The 22,506-nt window shown below is 38.5% G+C and overlaps 1 protein-coding gene across 1 annotated transcript in view; it reads left to right on the top strand.

The window, feature by feature from the left end:
• Positions 1–22,506, top strand: part of LOC146137584 (uncharacterized) — a 50,389-nt gene that overhangs the window by 13,318 nt on the left and 14,565 nt on the right. The window contains exons 12-26 of the mRNA XM_083394389.1: positions 208–389; positions 1,568–1,881; positions 3,148–3,340; positions 4,027–4,228; positions 6,015–6,153; positions 7,652–7,895; positions 9,826–10,114; positions 10,831–11,241; positions 11,591–12,780; positions 13,477–13,603; positions 14,655–14,735; positions 15,656–15,712; positions 17,062–18,179; positions 18,614–18,815; positions 21,257–21,396. Coding sequence (XP_083250515.1) covers positions 208–389; positions 1,568–1,881; positions 3,148–3,340; positions 4,027–4,228; positions 6,015–6,153; positions 7,652–7,895; positions 9,826–10,114; positions 10,831–11,241; positions 11,591–12,780; positions 13,477–13,603; positions 14,655–14,735; positions 15,656–15,712; positions 17,062–18,179; positions 18,614–18,815; positions 21,257–21,396 — 4,889 coding nt within the window. The remainder of the gene's footprint in view (positions 1–207; positions 390–1,567; positions 1,882–3,147; positions 3,341–4,026; positions 4,229–6,014; positions 6,154–7,651; positions 7,896–9,825; positions 10,115–10,830; positions 11,242–11,590; positions 12,781–13,476; positions 13,604–14,654; positions 14,736–15,655; positions 15,713–17,061; positions 18,180–18,613; positions 18,816–21,256; positions 21,397–22,506) is intronic.

Genomic DNA, 22,506 nt, shown 5'->3' with positions numbered 1-22,506 from the left:
TAATATGAATTTAAAAACACAGAATTGCTTTTCTTAGGGGGTGGTGAAGCGCGGGAAAATTACTAAAGGGGGGCGCGGTTCAAAAAAGGTTAAAACCACTGGTCTAGAGTTGAGCCTTCGACCGTAGGAATACGCGATCAAGGTCCCTCGGCAAAACTACCTTTGAATACTCATTCGATAGTGATTACCATTAGCTTCATCTTCCAGAATCGCTTATAAAAGCTGCCAAGAAGAGCATCCTCCAGCTCTGCACTTCCTGGGCTCTCATTGTGTCCGAGGAGGTCGATCCCGGATCACTCCTCCTGGTGGATGCTCGGAGCAAATCTTCCGATGAACTTCACGACTTTTTTCTGCACACGCTCGCCACCTTGTGTTCGGTTTTGACCGAGGCAAGTTTATCAAGTTTTGTTTAAATCGTACCGAAGCTTTTGACTATATTACAGTCGGTAAAATCGCGTCGGTTCAATAAATCTAAAGGAAAGACCTTAATCTAAACATGTTGTTCCAGCAAAGATTTTGTACTGGGCCTTTTTATGACACTCGAAGAAATCGTAAATTTGGCTGGCGCCGACTTCTGAGTAACGGGTCGAACTCCGGCGAAATGTGCCGACTTCTTCGAGTCCCGTGTCCAGCTCTAGTTGTATAGCCGTTATTTCACTTTTTTCACCATTTACATAACTAATATAAGGTGGATATTCAGCCATCCGTTCATGGGGGAGTAATATAATTTATCCACCCGCAATCTTGGTCAGAAAATATTCCACCACATGCTATTCCACCTTTAAAATTTACAGTTTTCAGCCTTATCAGTTTCGAAATGCGGTACTGCTCATGTCGTAGTCACACTCGAGTCCCGAGTATGAATGTCCGATACTTGACTTTTATTCCGATGCCGACACCTGATATTTTCTGCAAAAAGTATCGCGATTCGATCCTATACCAAGTGACGTCATACCTATGCTTATATAAGCAAAATAGTTGCAATAATTACAAGGATTACAAGTAATTTTTTTCTTTTTATTTGCCTAAGTTATTTGGCTTGTTTTAGCGTTCAGAAGTTTTGATTACCGTCAGTTGTTAACCTACTATGTTTTATAAACTTACTTTTCAAGGTAGAAATTACTGCTGAGACTATTTTATATTACTGTAGTGTCGGATCGGCACCGATACCACCCTAGTATCGGACGACTACATACAAAACAACGTTATGAAAACAGAAAAAGCGTCGTTGTAAATTGAACACAATTAAAACAAACGTGTTTTTTGCTATTTTTTGCTATTTGTTTGCATAGAAAAACTGATGATGCTATTTACTTCAGCGAAATACATTTTTATAGTATAAGTAGTATTGGACAAATCCATACAAAACGATGCTATTAAAACAGAAAGTGCATCAGTGTAATTTAAACATAAATAAAAAATGGTTTATAGTTTAAGTAGTACCGGACGAGTACCGGTACTACCACTTATCATCGGGTATCGGCCCCGATCCGATATTATCGGACATCCCTGGTCCCGACTCCGACTCCGAACCCCTGGCTTTAATTCCTCGTTTTTGCGCGCTTAGTGTCAGAAGCTGGCCCACTGTCTTCCCTGGACGCTCCAGGAAGGTCATCACCACGACAAGACCGAAGGTCACCTTCGCGACGTGCTGCGTGACCTTGTGGCGACCTTGGGCGACCGCATGCTTGCGCTGGCCGCTTGGGGCGCCGGCAAGTCGCCACTGGTGTCGCGCTCCGCTCAAATCCTGCTCCAAGCCTTGCTTTCTGGCCACCGGCTGGCGCCAGAGGGCTGCTCTTCGGTGAGCGAGATTTGTGAGAATTTTTCGGACGCGCTTCGTTTCCTCTTGAAGGGCGAGGATATGCTGTATCGCGTTTGCAGGTAAATTTTGTTCTGTTTTTTTTTGTAATTCGCATTGACTTCCGCTGTTTTTATATAAACTATAAATTTCGTGTTGTCGGAGGGCAAAATACATTTTAAAACTGTAACTAGTAGACAAAACATGACATTTATATTTACATTTTTACATGTCAAACGTATTTTTAACTATAAATACCTTTTATATTAAAAAAGCACGCCGTTAACGTTCGCGTTTGCAGGTCAATTTTGTTCTGTTTTTATTTGTTTTGTTTTGTTTTTACTCCTGTGCCTCGAGAGATTGTCAAGTGTGCCGCGAAACTTTATGTAATTTTGTAAAATACGTTGATCGTTTTACCAATAGGCATACACACAGGCATTTTAGACTTAAACACGCACTATCCATTACAAATTAATAATTTTGAGACATTTACATATAGTTTGTCGTGTATTAAGGGTGATTGTAAAATTACTCTATTGTTGTTCTGTTAAAAGTGTGCCGCGAGCCCGCGAACTACAAAAAATTTGAGAACCACTGTTCTAGTTATTTGTACCGAAAAAAATACAATATTAATGCTCTTGTTTTTTCGTTATAATCTATGGATTTCGGATTATAAAGGGTCAAAATATATTTAAAAATTTTAATTAATAGGCAAGACATGGAATTGTATATTTACTTTTAAACAAAATTGATTTTTTCATTTAATTTTTACATGTATATAGATAGCGATAACCAACCAAACTCATTCATCAAATATGCACCACAAAAATGTTATGGATTCAACTTAAGTTTTATTTTCTACAGAAGTAAGAAGTGACTGAAGATGCAATTTACGTTTTAATGAGAATCGTTTATAAAAAAAAAGTTCATAAAAGCAAGCATGCAACTGGTGGCGCTGCTACGATTTAAACATATACCTAGAAAATAAATCTTCTTTACTATTTTAAAAAAAACAAGTCTTCTTTAATATCATTAATTCAACTTCGGTTTTAATTTTTACAGAACTAAGAAGCGACTTATGAAACATTTTTATTTCAGTGAGAATCGCGTATGTTCACATAAGTTAGCATGCAACTGGTGGCACTGCTACAATATATATTAGGTTTTTTTTTTTGTTAAAAAAACACTTTTCTGTTGTATTTTAGTGAGGACAAATCTGAGCACGTTTGGTTCAGTATTAACCGTGCTACGTCAATTTTAAAATTCCCTACTAAAATTCGACAAAAAAGTGTTATTTCAAACGACCCTAATACGTATACAATACTCATAGAAACTTTATTCATTTTTAGCTTCCACGAACAGTCGAGTGTTACGTCAGAGGTCGGCCACCCGGTCACCTGCCGCTTCAAGCCGCTAGATGTCGCCCCGTTACAAATGACTGAACGGGATTCGATCCTGGTTCGCAAACTTCATCTCTACCCGGCCTGGAAAAACCTCTATAAGTTCTTGTGCGATTTCTACGACGCCGTGCCTTCAGTTCAAGTGAGTGTTTTTAGATTTTCGTGTTTCCTGTGTTTTTATCATGGTTTTGTCTGGTGACAGCAGTGGTCTAATGACTCAGTCTTAACTGAATGACTCGATTTAAGTGCACTTGAGTTTCAATTTTCAACTGACTTGACTTGACTTGACTTTAGTCTTTTGGTTAAAATCACTTGACTTGATTAAGTCTTCTGGACAAATGACTTCATTTGACTTAAGTTTTTTGCACAAATAACTTAGGTTGATATGAAGTGTTTTCAGTAAAGTTTTTTTAAATAAAATCGGGTTATTTATCCTATTTTTTGCTCATAAAACAATTTGCTTGATGTCTATTGCTTCTTTGGCATTTTTAGCTAAGGTATTCTTCAAATGTAAACGAGTTTACCAATTATAGACGAGATTACCAATGATTTGTTTGTGTAATTTTATGACAGGGTTTTTATGATTGACTTGGATTTGACTTGTTCTAATTATGACTTGATTGGGACTTCAAAATGGCACGTTTACGTCACTGGATGGCAGTTTTCTTGTATTAAAAAGTTCTAAATACGTCGTAAAGTAAAGTATAAAGTAGGCTGAGAATTGGGAACAATTAAAGAATGTTGTATCTAAACGGTTAATTAAACTAAACTCTTCAATGAGTTGAAATTCACAGTTCAAAATAAACAACAATGATTCGTCCTATTTAGGCCGACACGCCCACCATACGCCTCCTTTCCTTTCTGCAACGCCTCCTCCTAAGGTCAATGACCCTTGACCTCGACCCAGGTCCCGAGCTGCCGACTGTGCTGAGTATGATCGCGTTACTCGGCGAGTACAGACTCGACTCGTCGCTCGAACTCGCAGCCGGCGTACTCGAGGGACATTTTACCAAGCGCCAACCCTGGAAAGGTAATTTTTTGCTTAGTCCGATTTTTTTAATTTAAAGTTGCTCAGTTCGATTTTTTTAATTTAAAGTTGCTCAGTTCGATTTTTTTAATTTAAAGTTGCTCAGTTCGATTTTTTTAATTTAAAGTTGCTCAGTTCGATTTTTTTAATTTAAAGTTGCTCAGTCCGATTTTGTTAATTTAAAGTTGCCTAGTCCGATTTTTTAATTTAAAGTTGCTTAGTCCGATTTTGTTAATTTAAAGTTGCTCAGTTCGATTTTTTTAATTTAAAGTTACTTAGTCCGATTTTTTTAATTTAAAGTTGCTCAGTTCGATTTTTTTAATTTAAAGTTGCTTAGTTCGATTTTTTTAATTTAAAGTTGCTCAGTTCGATTTTTTTAATTTAAAGTTGCTTAGTTCGATTTTTTTAATTTAAAGTTGCTCAGTTCGATTTTTTTAATTTAAACTGCTCAGTTCGATTTTTTTAATTTAAAGTTGCTCAGTTCGATTTTTTTAATTTAAAGTTGCTCAGTCCGATTTTGTTAATTTAAAGTTGCTTAGTCCGATTTTGTTAATTTAAAGTTGCTCAGTTCGATTTTTTTAATTTAAAGTTGCTCAGTTCGATTTTTTTAATGTAAAGTTACTTAGTCCGATTTTTTTAAATTTAAATCGGACTAAGCAACAAAATTTTCTATGGATTTTGATGAATTAGGTCGGTCATGTTCAAATGGCGGATCGCGATCCGGTTCCGGATCTTTTCAGCGTTTTTTGCGGATCTTCTAATGTAGTCTTAAAAAAATAAACTTTCTACAGTGTTTTCATGTGAATACCAATTGTCAGGGTTAATAAATCTTTGTGAGCGTTTAAGGATATCAGTAAGCGACAGAAAGCCCCCAGCGCCAACTCTGGAAAGGTAACTTGTTGCTTAGTCCTATTTAAATCTTCTGGTTTCGAATGGATTTATGGACGAGAATACTAATGCATTTTTTGTTTAATTCTATGACAGGGACTTGAAGTTGACTTTCTATAGTTATAACTTGATTGGGACTTGACTTGTTATTTATTCAAAAAGGTTTGACTGGGACTTTGCTTAGTCCGATTTAAATCTCCTGATTTCGTATGGATTTTGCTGGAATTGGAGCATTGGGGATAATCGCTACCAGAGTTGTAATGACTTGACTTGACATAAGTGGACTTAAGTCACTGTATTAAAATGACTTAATTCGGCTTAAGTCTTTTGAGAAAGATGATTCAACATGACCTAAGTCTTTTGGACAAATAAATTGACAAGACTGAAGTCTTTCGGACTAATGACCGGAAGAATTAAACCGGTTGGCCGAATCCGGTCCGAGAACTGTAGTTTTTTTATCCCTGTCTTATCACAATAAACGCGTTAAAATGTTACGAATTTTAAAGGTGACAGTTCGTAACAGGTGTGTATTTTGTGATCTAGATCTTCTTCGTTCGCACCGATTTGAATCAATTATTATTAAAATACTTCCTAAACCTATTTTTGTCTAAATGTATAAAAAAAATTCTTGTGGAATCATTTGGCGGCCGGTTTTTACCTTTATACAAAATTAAGGAACTGACGATGCCAGCATAGGCGAAATATATATTCTTTTTAATATATATTTCTTTCAGTATAGGCGAAATATACATTTCTTTCAGTATAGCCGAAATATATGTATATTTTTACAATGTGTGATCCTCGTTTTACTCGGGTTTTTTAAACCTCAAGTTTTATTGTTTGTGTAAAAAAGGTTGTTCCAAGCATCATCGTTGCATTCATTTACGTTCCTGTTTTACAGAGGAGGCGTGGAAAGCAGTTGAGCTTCTCTGCTCTTCTATGGTCGCATATTTCACGGACGACGTGATGCGTTTCACAACTCACGAGCCCATGAAGCGCTCTCTCGTGATGAACAGAGACTTGGTAACGGAAGCAATTCGGTGAGGGCGATATATGATTTTTATAAAACAAATCGGCAGCATTATTCGTTCCGAAACCTAGCCTGTCGGCTATCGCGATTGGCTTTACAAAACTAAAGCTCCGAATTTACAAAAAAATAATTAAAACTTCGAATTTACAAAGAACTAAAATGTATGTTTTCACTAAAAATAAAAATTGTGACCAGATATACCCTTGAATAAGTTATCTACTAGATTGTTATCATCTAATAAAAGTATTCTTTATTAGTTAAACTGTTTGTCAAAACGGTACATTGCATTAAATAGGGGAATGCCTGCTATAATGTTGTTTCAAAAATGAAAAAAAAACTTTGGAGTATTATATCTGGAGGTGGCTGTTAGATTTAGAAACAATATTAAAGACCGTACAGACGAAGGTAGACCATTTTGAACGTTTTAAATAATACTTTATTCATTTTTCACATGGTAAAGAAAACACTGATTAAAGGTATACATACTGCTGAGGTAAACTTGAAAAAACGGAAAACATTTTAAGAAAATGATTTTATGTTTTATATCTGATTTTAAGATCAGAAAAAACACGCTTATCTTAACTGGTGTAGTCAACAAGAATCTGAATTCTGCCTTAGCAGTATGTATATATTTAATCAGTGCTTTCTGAGTATGGGCAGGGCAGTGACGATCATTCTACATAAATAGAGTAATATAATTTAAAATTTAAATACATAAAAATAATAGAATATATCATGCGTTCCACTGCCGCCGTACACCTATACGTATATGATATGGTATAGTTGCCACTTAAGTCCATTCGCAACTCATTTTTGTAAACTCATAATCATAAGGAAGAGTATATCTTACTCGCAAATTGACACTTAATATACTCATAAATTCGCCTCTTATAATATTCAGAATTTTATTTTGAATAACGGAATCTGCTTGAATCCGAATAGTGAAAACAAACGATTCTGTTTGCACATCAATTATAAAGGTTAAACTAAGTACAGAACTTAGTAAACCGAAAATCATTTTGTTTGATGTATTGATACTAATGATGCTTTTAGTAGCGAAATATGTTTATCATATAACATCCAAACAAACCGATTTTCCATTTATAGTTCTATACTTTGTTTAATCTTTATCCTATTCGCAAATATTACATTTTCTTAGTTCTCCCGACTCTATATATATCGAACTCCTGTAATCAGAATACATATTCTGCCTGAATCCGAATAGTGAAAAACAAACGGTGATAGGTGCACATCAATGATAAAGATTAACTAAGTACAGAACTTGATAAACCGAAAATCTGTTTGTTTAGATGTAATAATACTGATGATGCTTTTAGTAGCGAAATATGTTTAATAAACATAAACATTGTTTTTCATATAACATCCAAACAATACGTTTTACTAAGTTCTGTACTTAGTTTAATTTTTATCTTACTCGCGAATATTACACTCTCTTGGTTCTCCCAACTCTACATATACCGAACTCCCATACACTCCAAATCCACCAGGAAGCAAAAGCTCTCCTACTCCTGGAGCGCTAGCCACGCCGTGTCCCTCCTCCTATGCTCGGGAAGAGTCCCGGAGGCGAGCATCCTCGCTCAAGACGTGGGAGACTGGAGGACCTCGGTTGCTATCGCCGCACTTGCAGACAAGGTACGGGCCTACTCCGATCCTGGGAGGAAGATAAAGAGCTTGTGTGGACTCGTGGAGGAAAGAATAGGATGTGGTACAGGAGTGCTGGAGATCCTTCAGGTTTGTGGCGAATTTTGGGAACTTTGATAAAGCAGAGTTTATCCATTTTCAACAAATGAGATTAATTATAATAAAATTTAGAGATTATCTTAAAAGTGGGATCTAGCGACCAGGCTTTGGTATTTTAAAAGTAATATTTCACGACGCTGTAGTTGCTGTGGCTCTGTCCATCGTATTCTTGTTGTATTCTATAAAGCGCACTTTTCTCGTGCTTGCTTACATGCTTTTAGAAACGAAGAATTCATTGAAATGTTTTTTTGTTTTGTTTTATAGACTTTTAAAAAGTGTATGAATTCGCAGTTGTTTATTGCAATATAGAATGTTTCCATTAGCTTTGCTAACGCAGAAATCATTGCATTGATTTGCAAATAATGACTGAAATTCCTATGTTAATTTGGTGTCAGATCGCCGCAGTAAATTTGAGTTCGTTTTTTACTTTGTTGAAAACAGGATGTTGGCGAAAAAAACAAAACGACGACTTCTTAAAACAGGGATCGGGAACCTTTTTGGCAAAGGGAGCCGTAAAAGCCAAATATTCTTAGTTGTACTACCTTGAGACCATAACAATTTTTTATTACCATAGTTATAGTTGAAAAAACATATAGTAATTTAAACAGGGCTCTATTTTTTGAAAATGTTGCTACTATGTGTAATAAAAAAGGCAAAATAAAGTTAGGAAAGCGGCCATGACTGCGTGCAGTTTTATTTAGATCATGCTGTAAAATGTGAGCTTAGATTTGGCCAAAATCGGTCATAAAGTTCCGGTTCATATCCGGTTCGACTTCCTGTTTTAAAGTGCTCGAGAAACTTGTTTTAAATGACTCAATTTTGCTTAGATCAGCCTTTCTTAACCTGGGGTAAATTTACCCCAGGGGGTAAATTTCCTCGTTTTAGGGGGTAAATCCAAGAATATGTATTCAAGCTCTGAATATTCTGGTTCGTTTTCTTCAACTAACCTATTCTCTGCATATCAAATATAAAGCACGAAACCGACTTGTTGCATCTGATATTTGTTATGCTTTATCTACTACTTTACCAGGGTAGCCGTCGCACTAAATATAACAGATGTATTTTTGACTTTCGTTATTTTAATAAATGAGGTCCACTTTAAGGGGGTAAATATGATTTTCATCTTTGTTAAAAGGGTAAAACATACAAAAAAGGTTAAGAACCCCTGGCTTCGATCCTTAAACAGCAAGGATTTAAACAAAATATACTTCAGTTGGACATATAACTTTACCTAATATTTGTAACGATTGTCGTTAAGCATGATTTTCCTTTTATGTGTTGCTTAATGGGTTTACAGAACGAAAACGTTTTTTTAAATCGCAATTGGTTACCAGGTTTTGCAGTAAATAAAAATCAATTTGCATTAAAATAATCATTTTTTTATTCATTTTTTGTCAAGAAGTTTTGTCCGAAATGCGTGAAATTTCTTCAACCTTTTTTCTTGAAAAAAATCTAGCAAAACCCGAAAATATTTTACATTGTTTGGTACGCCAATACTTTTGCAATATTTTCTTACTGTTTATTTTAGACCAGTATAGCCTTTACTGGGAGCAGGGGTTCTTAAACTGGGGTCCGTGGACCCCTTGGGGGTACATAAACTAGTTTTAGGGGGTCTGTGAAGGCCTAATTGAAATATTAGTGTATTGAAAAGTGATAAATTTTATGTTTATTTTTAAAAAACGTTTTAGCCCTGAATGTTTTTAGACTCCATTCCAGTTTCACATTTTTTGGACTGAAAACAGCAGGTTTTTCAGATCTTCTACTTTATAACATCAATTTATGACATAAGCTCAAAAAACGTGTCACCTTGGTCCAGGCAAGCCAACATTTTTTTTAAGAGTTAGATTTTATAAAGTTTAAGAACGCGTTTTATAAAGTTTAAGAACGCCGTTTTTTAAAATAGCCCTTTTTCCTTCTACAGAAGCGTTTCCGAAGCCTAGCGCCGTCTTCGCTTTTCGCGATCGAACGAGAAAACCAATCAAAACCGAACGAACTATTCGAATTTCAACCCGAATCTCTTCATTCCGAGTTGGTCGACCTCTTCTTGGTTGCGGTCATGACCGGGAGTGACCTTGTCACGTGGGCCGTCAAGTTCACCCTGGGTCACCTGAAGGACCTGGTCAGGTCATTGACCTTTCTGGTGAACCCGGAACTCTACTTGCCCTCACCGCCCCTTTACCTTCCACAGCCGTCTCCGGACGAAAACTTGGGTAATTAGGAAAAATTTATGTTTATATATATTTTTAAATGTATTTTTCTGTTCTTTTTTATATACAAATTTGGTCGGCAACCCAAAGTTACATTAAATGTGTCTGGCCAGATCTCACAAAATTGAATTAAATTAGGAACAAATTAGCTTTTAGATCTAGTCAGAATTCTCTTTTCCAACAGAACAGATAAGAGAGATATTTGAAAGGTTCAAAATGATACCTACTTCTGTATAGGCTTTGATATTCTTACAGTGTCTTACTACAACCTTCAACCATTACGCTCCAAAATTGTTTAGAATAGATTGTTTTGCACCCAAATGTTGTCTGCGACATTTATATAATTTATGTCCACATGAACCTTTCATAACTTTTATTATCTATTATTTTTGACCCTTTATCATCTTTTAGCTTTAAATAGATTTTATTTTATAAATCCTGCAAAAGTTTCTGTTTTTAACTTTAGTCTTTTTTTACGAACACTTGGGTATTTAGGAAACTTTATAGCTGCTAGTTTTTTATATACAAAGTTGGCCGACAACCCAACGTTACGTTGCTCACATTTGTCTGGCCTACGACCTGTCAAGTAAAAAAAGTAAAAAATCACTTTTGTTAGATTGTTTCTCATCCAAATGATCTCTGCGACATTTTCTGAACATCTTTCCACAAGATTTTTATCTGTATTTTAGTTTTTTTATGTTAAACTTGTCTTTTTCCAGCCGACTCTTCCCACGTTGAGCTCCGGCTAAAGATCTCAATCCTGGTGCGTCTTCTTCTCGTCGTCTTCCACGCGACCGGAATCACTCAGGAAGCTTCCTCTTGGTACGTCCGGAAGATGGAGGAGCGATCCAACGCCTCCTCGAAATCCCAGACTTCCTCCGTCTCCGAGACTCGCCCAAAGTCTATCGGTTTATCGGAAGTGGAGGACCTCCGCTTGCCCGAGTGCCAAGTCCTCCTGTCCTCCTTCCGGGAGACCTGCGCGATCCTCTGGATGTTGCACGCAAGGGAGCAGGTGGCTCTTCACGCACGCAAGTACCAAGTGATGCGGGAGCACGGTCATCCGACCGACGACGCCGCTCTGGATTGTTTGCGCTGGCTGGAGCGGATCAAGCCCTTTGCCAAGTTCCTGGGTTAGTTTAAGTTTCGTAACGTTTTAAAATGCAAAATTCGGCCAGAAACAAAAAAAAAATAGTTTTGAGCAGATTCTAATTTTTCAACTAAAAACCATTAAAATCTCGTTTTTCAGTTGTGTGCCAAAACGTTGTTTTCCAGAAATTACAGTTTTCCTTCGGTAAAATTGCTCTCACGTAGCCTGGGAGTCTATAAACAAAACGACAACAAAATTCCGCTAGTTACAAAAAATTGATAAGCAGATTCTAATTTTTTAACTGAAAACCGTTAAAATCTCGTAAACATACAGCTCATTATTGAAATACCCGAAAAACAAAAACTCAACGTTTTATTTAATGAATATCCTAGGTCGCGAAGCTGAGATGCAGGACCTTGTTTTGTGCCTCTCGGTCGAGCTCAAGTTCGACCAAGACGTGACGTCACTTCTGGCGGGGTACTTTTACGATCCCAAGGGGGTTCACCCGAAGGTGGAGTCCCGATTTCGCCAGGTGCTGGCCGCAATGCGTAAAACAACGATCCCGGCGTCCAAATCTCCCCGGGGCGATCACAATGAAGAAAATGGAGATATAACTTTGCAGCCGCTGACTGTGATCTTCCAGCGCCAATGCAGAATCGAGGCGGAGCGGGCCACCACCAACCAAGTCCGACATGTTTTTATGAGGGAAAGCCAGAACCCGATTGCCACCCTTTCGTCGACCAACTCGGCCACGATGTTGAGCGTCGACCTCGACCCTTCATCTCTCGAAGCCGCCTTCTCTTTCGAGTCCGACCAGGCTTATCACAAGTTCGTGGCGCGACTCTTCGACGTCGTCTTGGACAAAGCGCACGCTCTCCGCCGCTTCGCAAAGAGTCGAGGTGGCAAGGCGAAACCGCCCAGCAAGCTTCTGGTGCTTGGTAACCGCTTCCAGATCGCGATGGAAGAGCTGAATCATGCCGCCTCGTCAAAAGAGCACGTTTCGCGAGTAGAGAAGTTCAGCTCGCGCGTTGCCGACCCTTCCACGCCACTTCCGCGCCCGCGAAGTTTCTCGACTCCGAAATCGGCTTTAAAGAAATCCAGCTCCATGGGCAACATGCTACGATTCCAAAACAGGACAGTGGTCGTCGATTCGCCCTCCTACCGATCACCGAGTCTGCGCAGATACCTAAGCGAACCGGAAGTGAACGAGAGCTTCCAGCAGGATGACGACATCCTGAGGTCGGATCTTGCTCCGCGCTGCACGCTTCTGGATGCTGCGGATGCTCCTACGTGGATGAAACGGCGTCTGGAGCGCTTGGCTCCCTTTATGAGGTGGCTGGAGTCCTGGTCGGAGAGACATGTTCCTGGAGGAAAAACGCGCGGAAAATCGGCACTGAGGCTCTCCGTAACCTCGGAGGAGCTCCTAACCGCTCTGGTGGTGGCGGAGGTGCGATTTGGGAAGAGGAAGTACGGTGACGACGGTGGAAGCGAGCAAACAGACTCTCAAAGCCAAGAGGGATTCTCGAGGAGCGTTGGGGAAAATGAGGATGAAGTTACAACCGTCAGTTCCATCGCCGAAAGCGTAAGTGATTTTTGTCGTTTTGTTCCCTAAAATGTTGTTTGGACCTAATGTTTCGATATACATGTTTCAAAAAATATACTGTTGATCTGTGCGTTCGGCTGTTTGAATCGGACTAAACGGATGGCGATTTGGGTCATGTTTATGTTAAAGGTTAGTTGCTGTAGGCTGGTTTGCAATAAAACTTCCGTTTTAATGTTTAACTGTACAATCAACAATTGACAAATCTTGTGGTTAGCGAGATTCAGACGTCGTGTTCTCCAATGTATACATTAAAAGATAAATCAAACAAAGTAAAATAAAGTAAATAAAACATATAAAAAATCATTAAGTTGTGAAACAGGTGTTCTACATGTTGGATGTTACTACAATTTTATGATTTTTTATGTTTTATTCATTTTATTATATTTTACTTTGTTTTATTTATTTTTTGATATATATGACTAATACTTATTCTGTTGCGTTTGTTTGTTTGTTCAGATATACTAACGATGTCTTTGCTGGCGATATATATATATATATATATATATATCTTTTAAGATCTTTCAAAAGTGTCTGACCTGAATTTACTAGCTTTGCCAGACTATTCTGCTGCTAGACCGACTGATTTCAGCATTCCTATCCGAAGGCATGATGTGTACTAAATAAAGTATGCTCCTCTTGTATATTAGCGCCCGATACAATAGGTTTTTAACGCAGGAATCGGGTGTGGCAGACCAGAGTGAAGCAGTGATATCTCGCGTGGTGGGTGATCACCTAATAGACACAGGCACTAGAACCAGCGAAGTCGAACACACACATGGCAAGAGCGTGGAAGAACAGGAAGGTAATTGATCCTATACGGTGTACTTTCCGCCTTTCCGCCAAAAGCACTTATCACTACACTCATTTAATATTTTGCTATTAGGAGCTATCCTTAATAAAAAAAGGGTTTTAAGCGTCTCGTCGTATTAAACATCTCCCGGTTGCAACCGTGTGCCTGGGGAATTTATTACAGGGCTTTGGAGCCGGAGCATGGAGCCGGAGCCCCGGAGCCGTACATTTTTAACGGAGCCGGAGCTGGAGCCGGAGCTCTACGTGAAATTTAAATGGAGCAGGAGCTGGAGCCAGTTGTTTAAAAAATACCTCCGGCTCCGATGTATTTCATAAGATGCAATGCTTCCAGCCTTCCACTAAAAGCTGAATTCACATAATTTAACAGTAACTCTTCACGAAATTAGGAATTGTTGCCTCTTTGGCGCACCTTTTCTAACTAACCATTGTGGTGTTTCGTTTGTGAATATTTTTAAACGCTAGATATTGCAAATTAAGTGTTCAGCCTTAAACCTCAGTTTTTGACGTAATGGAGCCGGAGCTGGAGCCGGAGCAGTGGTATCAATGAGCTCCGGAGCTGGAGCTGGAGCTAACCTATGATAAATTTACCACATGAAAAATACATTTAAATTTTTTTAGGTTAACTTTATATACCGTTTACCGACAAAAGAGATTGGTCTACATTTAGGGATTTTTTTAAATGTAAGTCATCAGTGAAAGTTACACAATATTGCGAAAGGCTAACAAGTAACTAACAAGGCGATCTCCTACCGCGTAAAGACAAGTACAAAGTCAAGGCACCATGTGTGTAATAGAAAGCTTACAGAATAAATTTGTCCTAAAACACTTTACAAAAAAGTGCAAGGTCAACATTCTACATCAACTAACTTTTTAATATTGTGTTACTGTGTTCTCAGTTACTTGTATGAAAATTAAATTAAAATGGCTTTGTTATTTAAGCAACTGTAAGAACCACTGGTCATGTATGGCGACTTGAAATTTTATATATTGTCATTCTCGTATCAGCGAATAAAGTTTAACCCTTTTAAATTGATGTAATGCAGATGTTGACGAGCTGGACGGGACAGTTATCAAAGTTGAGACACTGGAGAGTGACGAAGTCCAAGTTCCCCCTCAGGATGAAAGTAAGCCGGGCAACTGGTCATTACGTTATTATTGGCAATAGAGGAATAAGGTGGCACTGTATAATGACAAGTTGTATTGAAATCCCTGACGAAATCACGGTTTTGTGAAAACTTGTCGAGAATCCAATACAATTTGTTTTTATGTTGTGCCACCTTATTCCTCTGTTTAGAATTGGACAAATACGTTTTACAAAAGGAATAAGGTGGCACTTGTATAATGACAAGTTGTATTGAATTCTCGACAAGCTTTCGCAAAACCGTGCTTTATCAGGTCAAAATAGAAAAGTTTTTATACTTTGACCTGATAAAGCACGGTTTTGTGAAAACTTTTCGAGAATTCTATACAATTTGTCTTTATATAATATTCCTCTATTTAGAATTAGACAAATACGTCCATTTACAAAGATTATTGTAAATATAAAGCGTCATTTACAAGTTTGCGGCATTGACGAGTTTGCGTTTTGTCTTGATCAAAAAATTAAAAAGTTTTTTCCTGTACATTTATATCAAAGGGCGTAACTTTATGAAATACAAAATCATTGCCAGCAGGTTGTTACGTCAGTTTGTCTTGTCCACGCGGAACTGCTTTGCATCATGTAACCTTTCAAAAAGCCATAGTTTTCTTCTAAGAAAAATTTTGTTTGTAAACTTTTTACCAAATCAGTACTGCTTTCATATGCTTTGACTTTTAGTAATTGTATTAATACTTTGCTGTGTATATGTAATTATACGAACTGACGATGTCAGTATATAGGCGAAATATATATTCCTTTAAAAAATGTCTGATCCTGGTTTCCTCGTGCGTTTTATTGTCATCTACATTTCATTTTGTATGTTTACTGATGGCAGTTTTTGCGGCACAGTGAAAAAAATACTCAAGTATGTCAACAACATTTTTACATGTTTTTCTTGTTTTGTAGAAGATTCGACGCTAGTTGGCGAAGACTTGGCGCAGCAGTTGAGGGAATCGCAATCAGGTTCGTACATATTATTAACTCCACACATTTGTTAACACCAACTTCGTATAGACTGACTAAGTCTAGAGATGTTCAAAGTAGAATCCCAATGTATTCTAGAATAATAGGTTTCGAATCTAGAATAACGAATCCAGAATAGCGAATCTTAGTATATTTTTATTAAATTATTTATCCTCGATTTTGTTTGGGGAAGGGATTAATCTTAATCTACCCTACAGGGCCCACGATCACAGCAATAAATCGCCCAAACAGTTTTCTAGCATGTGTACATTATAATAAAAAACTCTCTCATATGTTTAACATTCTTAACAACTGTCATCTGAAGCCGTTCTGTAAACTGTAATATACTGTCCAGGTTGTGCCCAAAACTTATATTTTTGCCAAAAGTGAGCAAATGCAACACTGCACACAGAAGTCTTAAGCAATTCGGTCCTGTTTTTCAAAGCATTGTTGGGTTTTAGTGCTTCATTTTTGACTAACATGATCTGTTATGCAGTCAAATGATGTACTGCAAAGAATACAAAGTTATTATTGACATAACGAATTCTTGACAATTACGCTGTGCATAACTGCATAACTTCCCTGAATATTGGCCTAAAGTGACCTTAAGTAACCCCATAGCGCATTTTGTGGACGGCCAGCACGTTTTACAACGTAATGTTACTTTTGCAACTTAACGCATTTAGGGAAATTGCGAACTCCACACCAGACATTATACGTTAGTCGCTCGCCCAATAATGCTTGATTGACACTTAATTATTAGACGAACGTTATCGCGAGACGCGGTAATTGGTCGCCCGAAAAAACGCTGACACTGCACTACCAGGTTACATTTAAAGCAAGCACTGTAAATTGGTCGCCGCGGCGACAGGCCAACTTACCACACGCGTTTGTGCAATTAGGCGCAACAATTTCCGCGGTAAAACATTAAATTATATCGGTTCCAATTACCCGAAATAAATGGCAGAATTGGATTCGAATCCCATCTGGATTCGAATCCAAGGATTCGATATTCTACTTTGAGCACTAAGTCCAAAGCAAAGTACGATATTTAAAACCACCTTGACCCTTGCTAAACAAAGGTCGACCACATCTAGCAATTCTGGTGTCAAGGTCAGACACTTCATAAATATATAAAAATCATTTATATATTATTCGAATTAGGATATAGTTACGATATATGTATATGTAATATGTATATATTTGTAACATCTTTATAAAGAAAAAAAAAATGAATAAAACACGTTTCCATTAAAAATACAACTTTTTATATCATGAAGCACTGTACTTAATATATTTTCGTTCTGAATGCTCGAAAAAAATACAAATCGAAATAATTTCGTTTCCAGACTTAAACGCTGACGGTGGGTCGAGCGTGCAGCCAGACGGCGGCGGGAAAGTCCGCAAAGCGAAACCACCCGGGGCCCCTGCCCCTTCGGGAGCGCCCCCTGGTGGTCAAGACGTGCCGACGATCGTTCGCGGTGAAATCCAGAACGTCCTTTTGGCCCAGCAGGTGTCGCTGTTGAGCCAGATCCTCCTCGGACAGACTATGGCAGCTCCGCAAGGTGGCGCAGCGGCGCAGAGCGTTAACCCCTATTTAAGCGGGGTTTTAGGGGGTTTGGTGTTACCCGGCGTGTCCTTGCCCACCCAGCAACCAATCCCGGCCCCCGAAATGGAACCCCAAGAGCCCCCACAGGAGGGGTATTACACCCCGCGGCCCAGAGACCCGCGTAAGAAGTTCGGAATCCCACTTTTTCATGTTCCTGGCATCACAAAGACCCAAGAAGCCAAAAATGTCGAGCTCGTGAAAACGCCGACAGCTCGACGGGCTTGGGGCGCCTCGATCGCCGCTAAGGAGAAGCGCAACCCGGCCGACCCCCCACCGCCCCCCAAACCCACCCGGATGCGCCTTATCAACCCCGACTCCCCCGACAAGCCGCTTCTGGTGCGTGAACTGGGGAAGTCCCGAAGCGACCCCGACCTTTCTGCTCTTCAAGGTCGCCCCACGCCGCCCCAAGGTCACCACGCGTCGAGCTACGCCCAACACCCCCTTATTGATTCCCTACCACCCCAAGTGGCCCCTAAAATGGTCACCCCCTATAATCAAGCCCCCCTACCCCAGACCCAACCCCAGGCGCACTTATTAAAGTTCCCTTCGGTTCCTCATCGAGAGGGGGCCTTTACGTCACGGGTACCCGGACCCGCTGCTTCGGGGGCCTACAAGACCCAGTTTCCGATTCTCCAGGCCCCAGTAGCGGCCCCACAGAGGCCCCAATTCGCCCCCAGGCAGGCCTGGATCCCCCAACAGCAACAGCAAGCTACGCCCGCGATCTTTTCCCGCGTACGGGAAGTCCCCGAGGGGCGGATGGGTCCCTTGTCGCGTCAGGTTATTCCCCGTTTGATCGACCCCAGAGAGGTGCTGGCTTACGAGGGAAGAAAGCAGACGAGCTTTCAGTCGGTTCAAAAGGTGTGTAGCGATTTGGTTTGTTTGATTAATTAATTATTAATATGTCGAATTTGAATAACTTGCCATTTGTAGAGCGGTCTGAGTTTTCTTGCTTTCTCCCTTATAAAAAAAACGAAAAAAATATAATTCCTGAAGTTTGTTACGTAAGTTTTGCAATCGGTTGAAACCAACGAACCTTAACTTTTACTTATAGTTAACTTTATTGTCAATACATTGTAGAATACTGACGGTCGAGTAGTTTTGGGTTCCACACAGAAGACAATTCTTTCGTGTTTTTTTTTTTATTAAACCATATTAAAAATTTTGCAAAAGAAAAAAAATTACGCCTAAGATTAATTTTCACATATAGTGATAATTTTTTCACCTGTAGTTTAATAGTAATCCAAAAAAATACTGCGGTGCCGTTTAATTACTGGAATGTTTCGATTTTTCAGGGCAAAATTTTGAAACGTGGTCCTCCTGTGCCTTTGATGAAGGTCGAGGCTCCCGCGTTCGAATCCCACAAGGCGCCGAAACAAACGATTGCCAAACGAGAGATCGAAAACAAAGAGAACCGTGTCCCTGCCGCTGAGGATAAATTGCCGTCGCCGAGACAGTCAAGGCGAAAAGCAACGAAAGTCGAACCCCAAAAGAAAGGTAGGTTTTATTTTATGAGGTTAAAGCAGTGATTCCCAAACCGTGTTCCGCGACACACTGGTGTGTATCGAGAAATTTTCAAGTGTGCCGCGATACGTTTTGCAATTTCGGAAAAGAGAGTATATTTTTTAACAGTAGGCTTACACGCACGCCTTTTAGACTTAAGTACGCACTATTTATTACAAATTAATAATTTTGAGACATTTACATTTAGTTTGTTGTGGTGTTAAGAGCGATTGTAAAATTATTCTATTGTTGTTCTGTCGAAAAAAGGATATCTTAAGTGGTTAAGCTGGGAAGTATACGAGTTTTCAATGCCTGGTAGTTTAAGTCGCTATTTTAAACAGGAGCATGAAGATTCAACGTCAATAGAAAAAAAAGGAAATAAATCCAATTTAAAATTGCTGTATTAAGTTTAACATCGTACTAACAACGAGTTTACTAGATTTAACAAACGAGTTTACTAGATGATAAGTCTCTTCACAATGTTGTGTTGGTATACTTGGATAAGCACTGCCGCTTCAAAATGCTATCGGTTGTCGATACGACGTTATCAAGAACCCCACCACGACAATTTATGCTTTATCGCCATTAAAACAAAAAGAAAAAGGTCGTCTGTGTTATACAACTTGTATTTTAACCAAATTTTGTTTTTTGTGACAAAGCCATCGCAATCCAAATCCAAAAGGATTAATGGAAAAAATAACCCACGTTTGGAAACCGCTGGGCTATAACAATGTGGCCGTTGCTAACGAACAAAACACGATAAATTGTTAGCAACTCAACGCAGTACACCGAAAGCCATCACAGGCTCACCGAATCGGTGGATCAATGATGCAAGCAGGCAGGCTAGAAAAGCAACTAGCCTGCAGTTAGGTTCACACTAGAAGACGTTTGAACGACAGATGCGGCGAGTCTGTGATGGCTTTCGGTGTACTAATAATACGCAAGCCGTAATCGTTGGTCAAAAAGCAGCTTCAGAAGGGCTAGATCACAGTTGTTAACACACATATGTGTGTGCATCTTCAACTCCATGCAGTAATAACTGAGCGGGGTGCTTGATCTTAACTGTTATGCTGGTCCGTTTGGCGCTCCGAGTATTTTTTTTGTTAAAAGTTCACGTTGACCCAAGTGAAGTGCCCACGCCCGGTACTCGGCGTTTCTTGGCCACTCGAAAAGTTTAATATCAAGCGACCGCGGTGCAGAAGAAGAAGATGAAATAAAAATAACTCCCAAACTTTAAGGCTGTGGCGTTGGAAAGTGGTTCACTAGACTTGAGCAAAGGCACCGCCGGAATTTTGTTTTTTCTGCCGTATACTTTTTTGCATTCGGCGTAGACTACAGAGCTTATAGTAGTTAGTGTTTGTATTGAGATGATATATTGAAAATATGTGAAAGGCGTAGCTCATTTAAGGGTTCTATTGAGAAAAATGGTCAACACATTTATGAACAGTATCATTATATTTTCGTGCAGAGGCTGTGATGGACTCTTCTATAAATAAGAGTTTAATTAGCCTAGTCTTATCTTGTAATGTTTTTGGTTTAAAAGTAAGTGTGGTCAAAATGTCACGTCAATATAGAATGATAGTAGCCCAATCAAAGCATCCGTAAAACGTAAAATTAGGTACAGCTATTTTGTAAATACATTTTTTTATACAATATGACTTCTGAGAGGCTTACCGAAATCAGACAGCCTGATCAGGATTGTAGTGCAAGCAAGCCAGGCTAGAAAAACAACTAGCCTGTGGTGAGGTTCGAACTCACGACCTCCGGTAATACAAGGAGCGTTTTCGATTTCGGTAAAGCTCTCCGAAGGCATATTGTGTACTATATATGGGTGCCGTTATCGTTGACCAGTGCGACTCCAGAATGGCTTAAACACAGAATACACATTGTGTATATGTATAATAATAATAAAAAACAGCTCTTCTGGTAATTGTAATAGGAAAATTGTAATTATTACAAAATTGAATTGTAATTTATTACAAGAGCTGTTTTTTTATTATTATTACTATGCCACAGTGTGTATGTTTCAGTAACCTTTTTATTATACAGATTTACTACACACGTATAGCTCAACTTTATATTTTGTCAAATACTGATGGTCGAGTAGTTTTGGCTTCCACTCAGGCAAGGCACTAATTTACAGATAATTCTCTTGATTTTTTATTTAAGTCTCAAAAACCATCTAAAAAAAAAACTTTTGTAATCGACAAAAAACTCCCCCGAAATATACATTTTTACCAATAGTGTGTAATCTTAATTCAAGAGAAATATTTCGGTGCCTTTTAATTACTGGAAAGTTTCAATTTTTTTTTTTTTTTTTTTTTTTTTTTTTTTTATTCTTAAGTTTCAATTTCTTAGGGCAAAATTCAGTTGAAACGCGGTCCTCCTGTACATACAATCACACGTGTTTAATGAGCCTTCGATCTGCCTTTCAGAAAACATGAGAGAGTCGGCATTCGAAGGCTACCTCAACCAGGACGATATCAACCACGAGGTGGAGCTAGCAATTGACGCGTCATCAGACCAGAAGATGACGTCAGCCGATGTTCATCTGGCTGCCGCACTCGGAAAGCGGGTAAATTGGTTTGCGTTTAGTTAGATATAAAGTGGCCAAATATACGTGGATTCTCAGCTAAAGTACAACGCATGCCTGGCAGACTTGGACAACTCGATAATTCTAGTTTTCTAGTTCAATAAATTAGAGCAAAATGCGGCTAATTATAATTCTAATCTAATTTGAGAATTGTATGGTTGCGCTAATTCTAGTTCTAATCTAATTCGGATTTCACCAAAAAATTCTACTTAGTCCAACGGTATTTTTAGTATCTCAGTCAAAAAAAAGAATTTAAATTAAAACTCTTTGGTCGGAACGATTTGTGTGTAATTTTTGAAAAGCATAGGCTATGCTAAAAGGAATAACATCAGAACAGGAATACTTAGCATTCACATTTTATTAGAATAATTTGAGATTTAAATTAAATTGATTGTGAATAATAAATGTAATTCTAGATCAAATTTGTTTTTTTGTGTTCGTTTATTTATAAGAATTCGGTAATTCTAATTCTAATCTAATTTGGAAAAAATGAAATGATCTCATTTTAATTCTAATCTAATTTTAAAAAGCTAAAATAAATCTAGTTGCCAAGTCTGATGGCTGGTATGCTTGTTTTAAGCCCGTCTTTCTCAACCTTTTTGCTCGGAAAGCGTGTAAAGTGGTTTGCGTTTAGTTCAGGGTTTTTGTACTGGCCTCCTTGGGACACGTGAACTAGTTTCAGGGAGAAGTCCATTTGTATTGTGACATCAATTTATGACGTCATCTCTAAAATTCCTTGCCTACACTGGTCCACGCGAAGCGGCGTTCTTTTATCTGGGTTATGGAACACAAATCTCTTCTCTATTTATATTAATCTCAACCCTAGTTAAATATCTTTCAGAACGGGAATAAATACCTAACGTGACAAAAAAACCTACATTAACAATTTATTTATCGTTTTATTTCAATGTATGACACTTCTAAGTTATGCCTAAAGATTAAAGGCTTTATTTGGTGTCTTTTCTTCAGAATTTAGAACTTTATGTACAGTTGTATAAGGGTTAAGCCTAAAGCATACAATTACAGCTCTTACTTCTAATAAATAGAAAACAATGTTATTAAAACAGAAACAGCATCATTGTAAGTTAAACA

The sequence above is a fragment of the Ascidiella aspersa genome, chromosome 7 (assembly GCF_963924565.1).
Source record: "Ascidiella aspersa chromosome 7, kaAscAspe10.2, whole genome shotgun sequence".
Taxonomy (NCBI): Eukaryota; Metazoa; Chordata; class Ascidiacea; order Phlebobranchia; family Ascidiidae; genus Ascidiella; species Ascidiella aspersa.
The sequence above is the reverse complement of the archived record's forward strand: the minus strand, read 5'-3'. Positions and strand labels throughout refer to the sequence as shown.